The 17,906-nt window shown below is 37.7% G+C and overlaps 1 protein-coding gene across 1 annotated transcript; it reads right to left on the minus strand.

Moving 5' to 3' along the window:
* On the minus strand, positions 1,156-17,012 carry MDH1 (malate dehydrogenase 1, NAD (soluble); the record flags this gene model as incomplete). The annotated part of the gene is given in 8 exon segments (NM_213874.1): positions 1,156-1,281; positions 1,833-1,922; positions 2,475-2,588; positions 3,051-3,227; positions 11,216-11,338; positions 13,504-13,679; positions 16,045-16,141; positions 16,913-17,012. Coding segments are annotated over 8 exon segments (1,003 nt in total), but the record flags the coding sequence as incomplete, so codon positions are not given.

Consider the following 17,906-nt stretch of genomic DNA (forward strand, 5'->3'; position numbering starts at 1 on the left):
CCCTTATGGTCAGATTTTTTTTTTTTTTTTAATGGCCACACATATGGCATTTGTAAGTTCCCAGGCCAGGGAACTTTACAAGAATGAAAAGATGTCTTCCGCCCTTATGGATTTTGTGAAAAAATGCTAGTTGTTTTGAACAACAGTATACTTCTAGTAATAAGCTTAGATTGAGATATTCCTGGAGTTCCCATGGTGGCCCAGTGGTTAAGGAATCTGACTAGGAACCATGAGGTTGTGGGTTCGATCCCTGGCCTTGCTCAGTGGGTTAAGGAGCCGGGATTGCCATGAGCTGTAGTGTAGGTCACAGACACGGCTTGGATCTGGCATTGCTGTGGCTCTGGTGGCGTAGGCTGGCAGCTACAGTTCCAATTAGACCCCTAGTCTGAGAACTTCCATATGCCACGGTAGCAGCCCTAGAAAAAGCGAAAAGGCAAAAAGACAAAAAAAAAAAAAAAAGAGAGATTCCTACTAGCATTAACTTCTGTAGCATTTACCAGTTATGAAATGTGATTACTTGTCTGTTATAGAGGAATATCTATCTCAAGGGAAGACTTAATACTTTTTTGTCATGAAAATGAATGTTTTAAGTTTATTCATTGGCATTAAACTATTATCAGAATATAATCTGCAGCCTATTTAATAGTGAATATTAAAATCAAATTATCCACAAAGAATAAATTAAGAGTTAAAAAATATAAGTGTTTAATTGCCTAGTGTAAGTAATTGTTTAGAAATATATTCTAGACTAGATTGATTCATTATCACAAGGTGGATTTTCTTGTTCTCTTTAAATATGAGAGAATTATGCTTTACCTTGTAACATTTTCTATCCTTACTGCCTCTCTTTTTTTAAAATCATAACCTTAGGCAAACTCGGAAACATACAAGTTTGTTGGCATAGATATAAAATATTATCTAGAAATTAAAGTCTGAGTCATCTTCATTTGGATATATATTTATTTTAGAATGTGGCACTAACAGCATGATGATAAACTGTCACAAATTTGTACCAAGAAGCACACAATCTTTAAAGTGTGTTATTTTTCACTAGTAATTTAAGGATAGCATTATTATTATTTGGTACTAGGGTCAAAAAGGACATTTAGATTTTTCAGCTTTGGGGCATTTAGTAACATTGAAATGATTGTTTAATCAGGCAGAGGAAAGAAATTCAAATGCAGTTTCTTTTTCTTCTGCTAGTTCCTTTGCAGTGAGGTCCATCTTCTCACGAGAGAAATCATTAATAGGGAGACCTTCAACAATTTTCCAGGTCTTATCCTGTTTGAAAATAATTACAGATGAGAGATTTATAATTAAACTAGAATTGATATTCCAGCAAGCAACAACTTAGTTTGAACTTAATCCAGAAGTATGTTTTAAAATCTGATTCTAAAGATGCAAATCAAAATCCAGATCTTAACAGATATTTCCAATAAAAACTCAACATTTGAATTTGAAATTCATTGAATCTAGAAAAAAATCTTTAAATGAGGCTTTACTTAGCAAACATAAAAAACTACTGACTTCAGTAAAGATACAATACAGAGCAACCATGAGAACCACTGCTTCATTTCAAAGTAAGCGAATACTTGTTGGTGTCCAGTATTAGAGTCATAATAACAACATATATCTAGTCAGAAGAGTTGAAAGTTGCTTTCCAGATTAATTTCAATATTTTAGTGACCTGAAGTTATGATTCACATGATTTTAAAACTGAGGAAAATATCTAATAAAGGAACAACCTTCTAGACTAAATCATACCATTATTCATAAAAATACACAATTACTTTCCCCACAGGGACGGAGGAAAATAACCTCAAATACCTCACCTTGATTGTAACAGGGAATGAGTAGAGCAGATCATCAGGAACACCATAGGAGTTGCCATCAGAGATAATGCCCATGGACACAAACTCTCCCTAAAAATAATTACAAGCAATGTTTTACATTCTCATGGCTAAGGGATTAGTTTACATAACCAACTGACAGATGAACTAACAAAAGTAAACCAGATGACAGGTTCTTAATATGTGCATAATAACTTCATTGCTGTAATAAGGAACCATCACCAGGCACTTACACACAGGGCAACTTTCATGGTTATTATCTCATTCTACTCTTCTGATCTATGTGTGAAGCAGGCCAGAGAAATATAACCCTCATCTTATAAACAGAGGAGCTATGGCCCAATAGAGGCTTTAAGAAAAATGTCCCCTCAACTGTGTGTACTGGGTGATTTCCACAAAACATCTCATTACCCTCAAAACCCTGTGAAGTAAATGCCATGTAAAAGATGATGAAACAGCTCAGAAAGGTTAAGCAACTTTTCCAAGGTTACTCGGCCAGCCAGCAACTGAGCTGGGATATGAACCTAACCTGCCTGACTGCAAGGCTATGTTTGTTTCTGTTTTTTACATTATGGAATCAGAAAACAAAAATAGAGTGGCCTGTGCAAATCACTGCGTCCTCACCTCTGGGGTTCCAAACCAGATGTCTCTGACATGGTCACAAATGGCTTTTGCCGCAGACATTGCACTGGACAGTTTTCGAGCCTTGATGACAGCAGCACCGCGCTGCTGCACAGTCTGGGTGGGGCAGGCAGAGAGAGAAGTATTACTCCTGGGGTGAAAGACTGCAAACCACAGCTTAATGTGTCCCCTCCGAGGTCAGGCAACTACCCTATGTCAGCCTTTTTAATCTATTTCAGTTGTAAACGCCAGTCCTCCTGAAAAGGAAAACTGCAAATCCTCAAAGAAAGTTTACCACACTTCATACAAAGAAATGGATCTCTGTAAGACAGCTGAATGACTGGAGGTGATTTAGTTTTTTCTCACTTTAACAATCAATCTTGATGGCTACACAACAGATCAGACTGAATTATGACTGGCTTAGTATGATCCCCAAAAGAAATATGCACTCATCAAAGGATGCTGTCCTTGAGTTTCCTCCCACCACCCTTAGAGAGACACCCAGGTCAGTAAGGTGGTGTGTGTCTCTTAAGAGTTCTTGATGTTTGGCTGTGAAGAGCGCTCCTGGATTTTTCTCACCGTGATGAACTCTCCCTTGAGCCAGCTGTCATCCTTCACAGCTTCATAAACACCAACTTCCTTTGCCTGCAGTTTCACCTTGGCATGGTTGACATCTGGATACTGAGTTGAGGAATGGTTTCCCCAGATGATGACATTCTTGACATCATCAGAAGTCACACCAAGTTTGAGAGCAATCTAGTTCAAGAGAAAACAAGTATATTCCAAAGATAAATTTTTTTAACTTCAAATTGTGACCTGTTTGACAAATTGCCTTAAGATAAAAAGCCTCTGAAACATTAAGAGAACACAAAGAGTTATACTGATTTGTAAAAAACAAACAAAAACAAAACCCCACAAAATTTTTTGCTTCACTTCCCCAAATGGTTTAATAGTGTAAACAAAATCTGAGCCTGAAACACTACAGGAAATAACATTTAAGAGTAGAGAGCACCTTACAGTTTGTAATAACTTCTTTGTACATTGGGTTTATCAAATATAAAACCCCAAGAAAGAGGTTAATATTGCTTGAATATGTCAATGTGACTTTGCTTTATTGTTGATATTTGGAGATGTCTCCTCAGCATTTCTGAGCAATCAGATATTTAGATAATTTCTCCTTATTTAGGTGAGGCTTTTAATCTATCTGTATATAAAAATAAATAATTTTCAAATTATACTAAATATGAAATTTTTGAGTTGTAAAGGACTCAGATACCAAAGAATGGCTGTTCTCATTTTAAAAATTAGAAAACTGAAGATTCAAATATAACATGCATATGATACTAAAATTATAACAGAAGTAACAACCTCTAGTGGTAGGTTCAGAAAGCACTTTAGGATCCTGTATGGCTGGTAGTCACATGAACATCAATTATGTTATGTAGTACAGTAGTCACAGAAAGAGCTAGAAAGTTTATGTTTTGAAAATATAAATAAAATGAAATCGGCTTATTTTAGTATTCGTTTGATAAGGTAATGGGCAGAAAAGAAAACATGGTTAGTTGTATGTATATAGGCACAACTCCTCTTTTTGTGCTATGCTTTACTGAACTTCGCAGATAATGCATTTTTGCAAATGGAAGGTTTGTGGCAACCCTGCACTGAGGAAGTCTATTCCCACCAATTTTCCCAACAGCATTTTCTCATTTCATATGTCTGTGTTGCATTTGGTAATTCCCACAATATTTCAAACTTTTTCATTATTTTTAGTGGTCTGCGACTCTTTATATTACTACTGTAACTGTTTTGGGGTGCCATGAACTGTGTCCACACATAATGGTGAACTTATCAATAAATATTACGTGTTTTCTAGTTGCTTTACCAACCAGCTATTCCTTTTTCTCTCTCCTTTGAGCCTTCCTATTCCCTGAGACACAGCAATATTGAATTTACGCTAATTAAAAACCCTGCAGTTGCCTTTAATTCTTCAAGTGAACGGAAGAGATGCATGTCCGTCATTTTAAATCAAAAGCTAGAAGTAATTAAGTTTAGTGAGGAAGATGTGTTGAAAGCAAGATAAGTAAGTTCCCACTGTGGCTCAGGGGTAATAAGCCTAACTAGTATCCACGAGGATGTGGGATCGATCCCTGGCCTCACTTAGTGGGTTAAAGGATCCGGCGTTGCTGTGAGCTGTCATGTAGGTCACAGATGCAGCTCGGATCGCACATTGCTGTGGTTGTGGAGTAGGCCAGCAGCTACAGCTCCAATTAGACCCCTAACCTGGAAACTTCCATATGTTGCAGGTGGGGCCCTAAAAAGCCAAAATAAATAAATAAATAAACAAAAGTAAGATAAGGTGAAAGCTAGGCCAAACAGCCAAGTTGTGAATGCAAAGGAAAAGTTCTTACGAGAAATTAAAAGTGCTACTCCAGTGAAGACACATGATAATAAAGTGAAATAGCCTTACTGCTGAGCAGAAAGTTTTAGAGGTATAGATAGAGGATCACACTTGCCACAACATTCCTCTTAAGTCAAAGCCTAATCCAGAGCAAGACTCTAACTCTCTTCAATTCTCTGAAAGCTAAGAGAGGTGAGAAAGCTATAAAAGAAAAGTTTGAAGCTAGCAGAGGCTGGTTCATGAGGTTTAAGCAAAGACATTGTCTCTACAACATAGAAGTACAAGGTGAAGCAGGAAGTGCTGACACAGAAGCTGCAGCGAATTATCCAGAAGATCTAGCTAAGACAGTTAATCACAGTGGCTACACTAAACAGTTATTCAGTGTAGATGAACAGCCTTCTATTAGGAGAAGATGCCGTCTAGGACTTTCATAGCTGGAGGTGAAGTAAATGCCTGGTTTCAAAACTTCAAAAGACAGGCTGACTCTCTTGTTAGGGGCTAATGCAGCTGGTGACTTTTAGCTGAAGTCAGTGCTCACTTACCATTCTAAAAATCCTGGAGCCCTTAAGAATTCTGCTAAATTTATTCCCCCTGGGTTCCATCAGTGGACCAACCAAGGCTGGATGACAGTACATCAGCTGACAACATGGCTTACTGAATAACTGGAGCCCATTATTGAGATATACTGCTCAGAAACAGATTCCTTTCAAAATATTACCGCTAATCGACAATGCATCGGATCACCCAAGAGCTCTGAGGGATAATGTGACTAATAGATAAACGTGCCAGCTAGCTTATTTATTTATTTATTTATTGCTTTTTAGGGAAGCACATGAAGCATATGGGAAGTTCCCAGGCTGGGGGTCAAATTAGAGTTGCAGCTGTTGGCCTTCACCACAGCCACACCAACGCCAGATCTGAGCCACATCCATGACCTACACCACAGCTCATGGCAATGCTGGATACTTAACCCCACTGAGCAAGGCCAGTGATTGCCACAGCCTCATGGATACTGGTTGGGTTCGTTTCCACTGAGCCACAACGGAAACTCCTCATTTTGATTTTCAAGCCTTATGATTTAAGAAATACATTTCATGGAGTTCCTCTTGTGGCTCTGCAGATTAAGAACCCAATTATTATCTGCAAGGATGTGTTTCCATCCCTGGCCTTGCTCAGTGAATTAAGGATATGGCATTGCTGTGAGCTGTCGCGTTGGTTACAGATGCAACATGGATCTGGCGTTGCTGTGGTGAGGCATAGGTGGGCAGTTGAAGCTCTGATTTGATCCCTAGCTGGGCAACTTCCATATGCTGCAGGGGCAGACTTAAAAAAAAAAAAAGAAAGAAAAGAAAAAAAGAAATACATTTCATAAAGCTGTAGCTTTCATAGTGATTCCTCTAATGGATCTGGGCAAAATCAAATGAAAACCTTCTTGAAAGGATTCACCATTTGAGATGCCATTGACATTTGTGGAGTGGGAAGAGGTCAAAATATCATTAACAGAAGTTTAGGATAGGTTAGTTTCAACCCTCATAGATGACTTTAAGGGGTTCAAGACTTCACTGGAAAAGTAATTGTAGATGTAGCAGAAACAGCAAGAGAACCAGAATTGGAGTGGAGCCTAAACATGGAACTAAATTGCTGCAGTCTCATGATAAAACTCTAATGCATGAGGAATTGCTTCTTGTGTTGAGCAAAGAAAGCAGTTTCTTGAGATGGAATCTACTCTCAGAGAAGATATCTTGAAGACTGTTAAAATGACAACAAAGGATTTAAAATATTAATAAACTTAGTTGATAAAGCAGTGGCAGGATTTGAGAGACTGGACTCCGTTTTTGAAATCAGTTCAACTGTGAGTAAAATGCTATCAAACAACTCTATCAAACAAAGAAATCATTTGTGAAAGGAAGTGTCAACTGTTAGGGCAAACTTCACTGCTGTCTTATTTTAAGAAATTGCCACAGCTACCCCAGCCTTTGGCAACCACCACCCTGGATCAGTTAGCAGCCATCAACACGGATGCAAGAACTCCACCTCCACATCATCAAAAAGATTATGATTACTTAAGTCTCAGATGATGATTAGCATTTTTTAGCCTTTTAAAATTAATATATGTATATATAGTTTAGGCATAATGCTATTGCATACTTAACAAACTACAGCATAGTGCAAGCACAAATTTTATATGCACTGGGAAACCCAAAAAATTCAGTAACTCACTGTATTTTGACATTTGCTTTATTGCGGTGGTCTGGAACAGAACCCTCAATATTTCTGATGTATGCCTATGATTTGTTCCTAATTAAATACAGAATTTATAATGATCCAGAAGGGAAGGTTTTGGAAAAAAAAAATCTTTTAGGGCTGATCTGTTAGTGTGACATTGTGAGTGATTTTTCCTTTATTTTACAATAAGAATGAGATAAAAAAATAATTGTGCCACAATCCACTGCTTTTACACACATAAATAAAAGCAGCCCTGCATCAAAGCTCTGTTTGTGTGTTGACCATATAAAAAAAGGAATACACTCTGATATTTTAAAGAAATTTAAAAAAAAGATACTGACAGCCCCAAACTGGAAACAAAAGTCCTTAAAGAAGAGTTAAAATTATGGCTGTGAGGTAACTGATGCCATCTTGGGCCCTTAGAGTTTCTCCTATCCTTTAAAATTGACTCTACCCAGGCCTACATTGTTAAGTGAATCACATCAAGAGCTTTGCAGTTAATAGATATTGTTTAATAAACATTAGGACCAAAACTGCCCTTACTTATATTTAGCCGGCATCATTGAGAAAAAAGAAAATTTGTACAGGAACAAGTGACCTAAGATGTGTATTATCAAGTACTTAGAACCTGCAGCTCTGCTGAACGTCAGCTCCAACTGCTTCAAAGCAGAGTGAAGACAAACTGCCTGGAGGCCTCTCCTCCCTAAAGGAGGCTCCCCTGACTTCTGCTATCCTGTGTGTGGCCCACCTCCTCTTGTACTTTCTCTTGAGCTAATCCACTTCTGTCTAGATAGCAAAGGCCAGTACTTTGCACCCTGCAGATGTAGTTTCTGAATATGTGAGAGGTAGTCTAAATTACCACGTACCCAGAATAGCAGTTTTTTGTTCCTTCAGCTACCTTCCTCTTATTATACAGATCTATTAAGCGGGTTTTTTTGGTTTTTTTTTTTTTTTTTGGTTTGTTTTTTGGTTTTTTGGCCATGCCTGCAATAAGTGGAAGTTCTCAGCCCAGGGATCAAACCCATGCCATAGCAACGACCTGAGCTGCTACAGTGACAACGCCAGGTCCTTAACCTGCTGCATCACAAGGGAACTCCTGTTAAATAGTTTTTGATTCATTCTCCATTACCAGTTATTTTCTTCTCCCTGATACCACCGAAGTGGTTTCATTGCCAAACACCTTGACACCAAACACACATATAACTCTGGTTTGCAAAAACACAAAATTCCTCGGGTGTTTAATTCTGCAGTCACTATGTAGCTAGGTCCTCTGAATTCCAAAACAAATTATGTAAGGCTAGTACTCATTCATGTAAGAAAAATTAATCTTTGTGTTTGTTACTTTTCTCACTGGATTAATAATTTCTATAGGTGGAAGAAACTGCTTCTTCAAAAACTTCCTAACAGCTCTCACTGTGCTAGACCAAAATGCTGGAACATGTGCCAAAGTCAAAGTCTGACGAGATGGCTCCTTCTTTCCTCACTCACCCTTCACCCCGCAAAGAAAACTGCTTCAGGCACTGGGACAAAGTGTCATTTAGCTGTACTTGTGGAAGCTGAATTTTCCAATGCCTGCCTCCACCAAGGCCTCAGGTCAAACAGCAAAGATGGAAGTTTGTCAGTGTTGTCATTTACCTCTTTTTCCCTGTTGCGACATAGTGAGTCACCATCTGGCACTCCACAGTCTACAAATACGACACTATAGTATCATCTTTCCCTTCATAACTGTTCTACAGTACCCTAATCTCCTGCCTCCAGTCATTCAGACAAACTCCCATTCTTTCCCAGCCATCAGATGCTGGCTAAATAATAAGGAAAAAGACCCAGTCTACAGCCCGAAGTCTCTCAGGAAATACTGCCAATTCAAGCTCGTTATTCAAAGACTTTCTTGACTAACTGGAATATTCAGGGAGATTTCTGGGGTGTGACTGTTCTTAACTCTTGGTTATATCCCTCTTAATCATCATCATCAGTAATAATGGTAGGAGTCAATCTTTACTGAGTTTTACTACGTGACAGGCATCAGGATAAGGTCTTAACATAGATCTTAACTCATTTAATTCACATTATCTACTGTCTATGGTAGATACAATTATCATCGCACTTTATAGCTTGAAAACTCTTTCTCAGGGTCACAGAGCTAGAGAAATGGATTTGGGTCACTTGATCCCATTATATAAGAACACAAGGGTCTGGAATCAGGCAAATCCAGCTGGATTCCATCATTTACTAACTGTGTGACTTTAAGCAGATTTCCCAACCTTTCTGGGCTTTAGGTTTCTTATCTGTATGAGAGAGAGAACAGATATCTCATATGGTTACTCTGAGAAGTGAATGACAAATTAGATGTAAAGCATTCAACTTAGTGTAGAAATTTAAATGTAAATACTTTTCTCCTTCACTGGCCCATGAGAGCTGAAAGATGATCTATTCTTGGTTGAAAGCAGTGGTTTTGTTAGCCAAACAGTAATAAGGAAGGTATGGGGTTAAACTGGAGTATGTTTTGTCTTGCAGAAGTAGAATACTGGGTAGTAAGAGAAACTGTACCATGCACTGGACAAGCTTGAGAATCAGAGTGTGAATTTCAGAACCCTTTTGTGTTCTAAGAAGACTAGGAGAAAGGTGTACAATGGCCTCCTAGGTCTTCACGTGGAAACAAAGAATAGGTCTCAGTAATTAATGATTTTAAAAAGAACAAAGAATGCAGGAACAAACACTGTTCTTAGGCAAGAGAAGTAAATATAGCAAAGATAACAAATTGATTATAAAGACTCCCCCTTCTGTCCTGTTTCAACCAAAGCACATTCTTGAGCTGTTTTGCAGGATCCGAAATCCCTCAAGCACACAAGCAAGCACCAGATTAACAGGAGCCTAAGGAATGATAATGTTGACTTTTGCTGACCCTCATGACTTCTCTAGGGGCTTGGATTTTGTCAACCTAGAGTGACCTTTGCTTCATTTCAATGCTAAAATCTGCAGCCTAGGGCTTGAGATTTCTGCAATTTTTGAACATACAGAGCATGTGTGCTTGAGCTTGCACTGGGCAAGTGCATCCAGAACACCACCTTTACATGGGAAATCAGCCACCCTTTCATGAATATGCATGCACCCTTAGCTCAAAATGTCCCTGATCTTGTGATCTGGATAGTGCTTTAATCTCCTGATCTCCTGTCACAAGGAATAAACTTTTCTGCTAATATGGAAAGTGCATGGCATGTTCATTGGCTACCCACCACAAGCAATGGACCTGTTGAGTCTGGTAATGGTAACAGTTTTTGAACTTAGACTTCACACCATCTTTTGGTAAAAATTGTTTTCTTGAAACTAAACAAAGTTCTCGGCTCTAGAAGAAAAAGAAATTCATAGATATATCTAGCAGATGATCTATAGATGACGAGGGATGGCCAGGAAAGCTCTAGGGAAAAGGAAGAAGGTTATGTCCAAGAACAAGGACTTTGTTTTGACTTCTGAGGGCACCGGGGTTGTCTAGATCTGAGAAAGCCTAGAAAACTAGCACAGATAAGTGGCATGGCCTCATATTAAAAAACAAAACAAAATAAAACTACTGTTAATCCCTTGGTCACTGACCCCTTGGCTTATTTATCTAAGGCTCCAAGGGAAAGGAAACTGGTTAACAATTTAAATTTAGCTACTAAGTAGTGAAAAATAGCAAATTTTATGGAAACATGTAGAATATTAGATGGATATAAAAATGAAAATGAACTTAAATATCAAATTTCATTGTTTAGCTGTAGGGAAAAAGGAAGCAGAACCACATAAAACCACAAATATCAAGTCTTTTTTATAATCTCCTTTATATCTGACAAAAATAATTAATGTACCACTGTGTGAACTATCGATAATAACGAATAATTTTTAACCACTGTACTGAGAAGACATTATTAGCAACCATGTGTAATTAAAGTTAGGAAATGAAATACAGCTTAGAAAATTAAGTATGAAGTTCAACTGCCTGAGAGATTAAAGATGTCTTAACAAATTGGAATAGCTTCACACTAAAACAAAATAAGAAAAAAAGCACAAAGACTCAGCTACTTTATAAGTGAGAGAAAAACTGTTTAAAGTTGAACATTGATAAGATTTGAAGGCATCTTCGTACCTGTGCTTTAGCTCGGTTGTGATCCAAACGAGTCAAGCAGCTGAAGTTCTCCTTGGGAATGGATGGAGCCGACTTGGAGGCAGTCAGGCAGTTGGTATTGGCTGGGTTTCCCACCACGATAACCTGGAATGTACAGGAGGCATGGCAGAGCTCCAGACGCCACAATGATGAACTAAACCAACTTAGAATGTGACTGAACTATTAACAGGTAGCCTCTGTATCAAGTCTGTGTGAGCTAAGGATGGACAATCATCATTGCAGTTCTGGTTTCTAGCAGGTTTCTATCCTCCCTTCTAATAAACTCCCACCCCAACCCTGTTAATATTTGGTATGACTACTGAAAACAATTGCTAAAACCATCACTGTGTACACAAGTCATTTCATTTTGAGCCAAAACAGACAGCATTAACCTACTTGCCGCAAAAAACCAGTAACTTAGTAACCCAAGGCTCTATCTCAGAATTAGATTCAATCATAAAAGTCTTCCTTCTTATAAAAGTAGTCCAAGAAAAAAATTCTACTTGCAAAGTTTACTTTAGGACGATGATTTGTCCCAATGAAAGAAAAGTGTTTGTCAGTCTTGCCTGTTCCTAAGAATTAAGGGATGACCACCAAAATACCAGGTCACACCATTTCACATCTGTTGAATCAATCTTCAGGAGAAAGCATTTCAGGCTCTTTTGTGTGTGTGTGGGGCGGGAAGAGAAATAGGATACCATGAATTACAATATAGCATAAAAAAAGTATACATGAACCTTTTTAACCAATTCAAAAAATCTTTAAAACAGTGATTAAAAAACTTACTGTGAAATTATATCAAACTTACAGAAAAACTGTAAGCATATTACAGAGACTAACTCCCACATTTTCTTTACCCATATTCTCCAATTTGTCCCATCTTCTCACTTTTGCAGACACGCACCCAACTACACACATACACTCTGCCCTTAGACTTTTCTTGGCTTATTTGAGAGCAACCTGCAGATATGATACTCTGATATTCCTAATACTCTACAGTGTCAGTGTGTATTTCCCCCCCAAAGACACTTTGGGCTGAGAGGCAATTATTGTGCAAGCAGCACCATACCTCCAAATAACCTTGTAATTTTTTACTGTGAGACCTGGGGATATCTACTCAACTCATTTCTATTATTTTCTGTTAATGACTGCAGAAAATAAAAGGTAACTATTTGAAATAAAGTCCACAGAAAGCAAAAATTCAGGCAATCCCTATAATTCATGAATTTAAAAATTCATATAATACCGTGGAGTATTGGAGTTCCCGTTGTGGCTCAGTGGTTAATGAATCCAACTAGGAACCATGAGGTTGCGGGTTTGATCCCTGACCTTGCTCAGTGGGTTGAGGATCCGGCGTTGCCGTGAGCTTTGGTGTAGGTTGCAGATATGGCTCGGATCCCGTGTTGCTGTGGCTCTGGTGTAGGCTGGTTACAGCTCCAGTTAGACCCCTAGCCTGGGAACCTCCATATGCCACAGGGGCGGCCCTAGAAAAGGCAAAAAGACAATAAATAAATAAATAAATAATTTTTTAAAATGCTATGGAGTATTGTAATAGAACATTATAAATGGCAACTTAAAAAAATCTTATAACATTTTCTTTTACCTTTCTTTGAATTCAGGATTGGGAGGAAGAAGTGTATCAAAATCAGTAAAACCTCTAACTAGCAAGCCCTTTTGCTGGGACAATTAAGTTCTAGGTAACTGGAGGTAATTAAGTTCTGATAAAAGGAAGCTTTACAGTAATAGTAAGACAAATTTTGAAACCAGAATAAACAGGGTGAACACAAAGAGACAGAATAGGAAGTCACGCAGACTCAACTCAAGAGGTGAGTATATTGAAATTCCTCTGAATTTAGAAAATCTGAGCATTCAAAAGCCAACCATCTCCTGTCACTGAGAACACACACAGCTTACAGCCATCTCCCTTTACAATCACACATACAAATCCAAGTGTCTGAACAAATAGTCTCATACAGCTAAAAGGCACCAGAAGATTCTGTGCCTTCACTATAGGTTTACAAACTAAAATTAAATTTTCATGTCATAGTAATAAAATATTTTTGAGCCCCTATGAATATAGACTTCTACACTATATGAAAAAAACCCAGAAAGGGAGGGCTAATCAAGCAAAACTCTATATTTACTGACCAATGCACAGAACTGGAAAAAAAAAAACAAAAAACAGGCAAATAATTTCATTTTCACTTAAGTGTTGAAGGAAGTTTCAAATGCTGATAATGAAAAACACTTTAAAATACTGTATTGGTCACCTTAACTGACTTCTTAGCATATTTGTCCAAGGCAGCACCCTGGCATTTGAAGATTTTCACATTTGCTTTGAGTAAATCTTTCCTCTCCATGCCATCCCTTCTTGGCATGGAACCCACGAGAATGGCAACGTCCAGGTCTTTGAAGGCAATCTCTTCTTTATCTGTTGCAATGACATCTGTGAACATAACAATAAATATGCAGAGTTAATTAAACCTCAAAGTCTGAGGTTTTCTTTTTCATATTGAATCTATCCTTTAACTCTTTCACTTTGTAGTAAATGTTTACTTTTATAAATTACATTCATCAAAGTATTAGAGGTCTAAGAAAAGAAAGGCAATAAACTAATTCAACAACCAGCAGAAATGTCAATACATTTATTTTTGCTTTTCCAATTTCAATAATTATCTCAATTTCAAAATTCTATAGCTTTTATCTCTTAGAATGATGCAAGGAATAATACAATAACTTTCAGGGCAATATTATTTATTTACACTAATTACCACAGATAACACTAAAGAGAAACTAATTCACCTAATAACCTTTAAGATGCAATTCCACCAAGTTCTAAGTTATCAATCACAAATTAAAGTAAGTTATTGAGGAGTTTTGTGCCAGGAATAACACTAAGAGATTTGTCAATGTAATTTTAATATTTTGTAGATAAAGACAGTGAAACTTAAAGAGATTAATTAGCCTATCAAAAAGGAGTGGGGCTGTAATTCCAGTCCAGATGGGTCTAGAGTTCAACCACAATGCTGCAGTGTCAGTCTAATAAACGTATACCACTTGTTTTTTGATTAAAGCACATACAATTGACCCTTGAACAAAACAGGTTTAAACTGTGCAGGTCCAGTTATATGTGGGTTTTTTTTCCAATAGTACTACAGTACTGTACAATCCAAGGTTGGTTGAACCTGTGGATACAGAGGAATTGTGAATGCAAAGGGTCAACTATAAATTACACTCAGATTCTCACTGCAGGGAAGGTTGTCACCTCTAAGCCTTAAGTTGTGGACACATCAGCTATAGATCATGGCTCTCTTTTCCTGATCGTATTTTAAAAGTCCATGACCAGTGCTTTAGATGGAGTGTGTCCCCACAAAATTCGTATGTTGAAACCTAACTCCTAATGTGATAGAAGTGAGGCCCTTGGGAAGTGATTAGGTTACGAGGCAGGGAGCCCTCATGAATGGGATTAGACCAGAGTTTCCTCACCCCTTTTGCCATGTGAGGACACAGTGAAAAAGATGGCTGCTATGAACCAGGAATTGGACTATCACCAGACACCCAACCTATTGGCTGTTTCATCTCCAACTTCCTAGCCCCCAGAACCATAAGAAATAATTTTTCTTGTTTATAAGCCACTCAGTCTACAGTATTTTTGGTATAGCAGCCCAAATGGACTAAGACAATCAGGATTCACTGTTGTCACTGATAAATTTTTAGGCCAGAGACCTGTGTCAGTCAGGCTGCTGTAAGTCCCCAAATAAGTATACTTAAGAGCAGCAGTGGGAGGGAAAAAAATACCCATCTTCTTCCCAACCACGCATCCTTATCTGTTGAACCTTCCCTTTCCATCATATTCACAGCTGATCAAGGACAAGCTGATTATAACCTAGGCCCATTGGAGAGAACAGAGGGAACTCAGCAGAGAAAGGAATAAAAATGGGAAAAAGCAACAGAGGAAGCTGATTTGGAAACAGTGGGTGAGGAGAGGGAGCCAGCCAAACAGGTTGGACAGTGTAATGCACTCTCTTTCATAGCTATGCAACCAAATGATTCAGATGGTAGAGTACCTATTGCAGTAAATGTTTATTGAACAGATATATGAATTCTGAGGATGGTTCTTCTTGGGCATGTATATATTTTGTGTGCAAACTTCTTTGAGAGTATTAACAATTAATCTTTACCCCCCAAAAAATAAAAGGTCATAATCAAAGTGTAGCTAAAGAAAAATATTCAAATTAGTTTACAACTTGACCTAATATTTTAATGAACCATTCAATCAGATTTAAGACCCCTGTCTTACATTTGCTAATTTTTCAATGATTCTCAAAGGCTCTTAGCAGAACTCTGGTAGGCTTTATCAAACTATGTAGTGTATGATTTGAACAATTTACATTATATCTCAACTTGATGACTGGCACAGGCGATGAGACTATATATGGAGAACCAACCAACTTCCAGCCTCTAGGCAGCACATGGCTCTGGGAGACATCATTTAAGAGTTGAAAAAGCTCTCCATTAAAGGACACTACTATTACTATTTAACTAGACTTTAAATAACAACACAATGTAGACAATTTCAGGTGGATGACCCTTAGCAATATTGTATGTAATTAGAAAAATAAATTATATATAAACATGTTGGGAAAAAGTATAGTCTTTTATCTTATGCTCATTATTTCTCAATTTTACCTCTATTTACTCTTGGTATACATTTTGTAAAGTAGTTATGTTCAAAAAACAAAAACCTTTTATGAAATAATTTCAAATTGAGAGTCTAGTTAAACCCCTTTTTCCTCCACTCCCCAACTCACCTTTCAGGAGGGGAAGGGCACAGTCCTGCAGCTCCATCAGGACACCATCCAGGACACCCATCATAGGGGTGATATCCAACAGCACAAGGATGATAGGCTGCCAAAGAAATAGCAAGGACAGCATCTGTCAGTGTAGGTTATGTCATTTGGTCACAGAAAAAGTCCTTTTGCAAAGTTTTTGCCAATTGGCATGTATATAATTCCCATTAATTAATAATCATATTCATTTTAGAAAGTCAGGTGTCTTAACATCACGCCATTTTCAGAAAAAGCGATGCTATAAAACCAGCAATGGTTTGCTAACAGATACAGGAAAAGGAATCACCATTACTGAATTTTAAAGGAGTACACGGAAGAAATATCAATTGAAGTGACATGCCTCAGCTTGCTCTTTTTGATGATGGCTGTGTATCTCATTTCAGTTCATAGAAAGCTAAGCCTAGTATCTGGCATGAAGGAGCAACTCGATGTCGATGAGTGAAGGGAATGGATAAATCAATATTTCAGAAAAGGATTTTAGAGTACATTAATTGACCTGCCAAAATAGGGGGGTGCCTGCTTCACACTCGAAGCCAATTGGCCTGTCCATCTTTTTGGGTCTAAGGACCATTTTTTAACAAGAAAGTGCTGATTCAGCAACTTTCTCTCCCACATGACTCTAGCTAACAGTTACAGTCGTTATGATTCCTGCTGGTGGCACCAAGTCAACTAAACAGTATGTGGAATAGTTCTAATTAGCAAAGCATTTTCAAGGCCCAGAGGCGTGCATGTAAATAAGCTACCAGATTCCACCGTAGCACTGCGTTCCTAGTAAATTTCTTTGCAACTAATGTTCTTACTTTTAAGATTTATAGACACTTGTCCCTACCTGGTCTTTACCGAAGACAGATCCATTTCCAATACTGTACAGCAGTGAATATGCAATCTGACCAGCTGCTCCAGTCACAAGCACTCGGATTGGTTCAGACTGTAATGAAAGAGATCAATTAACACCCTATTAAAAAGTGCTATTCTACACTAAAGATATTCAGCATTTCCTCTATAATAAGAGAACCACATACTTTAAAAGTTAATGTAAAATTTTAAAGACTGGTTTAGTAGAAGACTAATTTATCCCAGACTTGTCCTATGCACAAAGCAACTAAGCAACTTCTGGAACATGGGTCCTTTGGCTGCATATTTATTGGTGTTATTTAACTCTCCCTGCCATCCTGGATTTACTTGCAAAAGCTTATCCATCTTTTTTTAGGATATTTTACCATTAAAATAGGTATAATGATTTTGATGTTCATTATATGATGATGGCCACAAGAACCTTACAAATCCTCTTACTGTAAATCCCCCCACTCTCTTCTGCTCAAAAAGTCCTTCACACCAGCAAGAGTAATAGTGGATAGATTTTTCCATTTAGAAGGGGCTAGAAAATGTTTATAAAACTACTAAACATAATTCAGCTTATCTATCTGGTGGAAGAAAAATAAGACTGTATCTTTGAGAAAGAAAAATGAAAAAATGATAATATCTGGATTATAGTAATTTTAGCATAATAAATAACAGCACAAACATGAAGTAACAGTTGACAACTCGATTTCAAGGGAAAAACTAATTTAGAGGAGAGGAAGGGGAAGAAATACAGAGAACTGAGGGAAGTCACTGGATAGATCTCAGCAGATCCTGAACAAAGTACACATATAGACCAAATAACTCAAAGTGGTGACCCCGAGTCATTTTAAAAAAAGTTAAATTAGGGCGGATAATTTAAAAGATTTTTATGAAATTTAAAATATTGTTAATAGCGTTCCTGCTGTGCCACGGGAGGATCAGGAGCATCTCTGCTGGGATGCAGATTCAATACCCAGCCA

Source organism: Sus scrofa, chromosome 3 (genome assembly GCF_000003025.6).
Source record: "Sus scrofa isolate TJ Tabasco breed Duroc chromosome 3, Sscrofa11.1, whole genome shotgun sequence".
NCBI lineage: Eukaryota > Metazoa > Chordata > Mammalia > Artiodactyla > Suidae > Sus > Sus scrofa.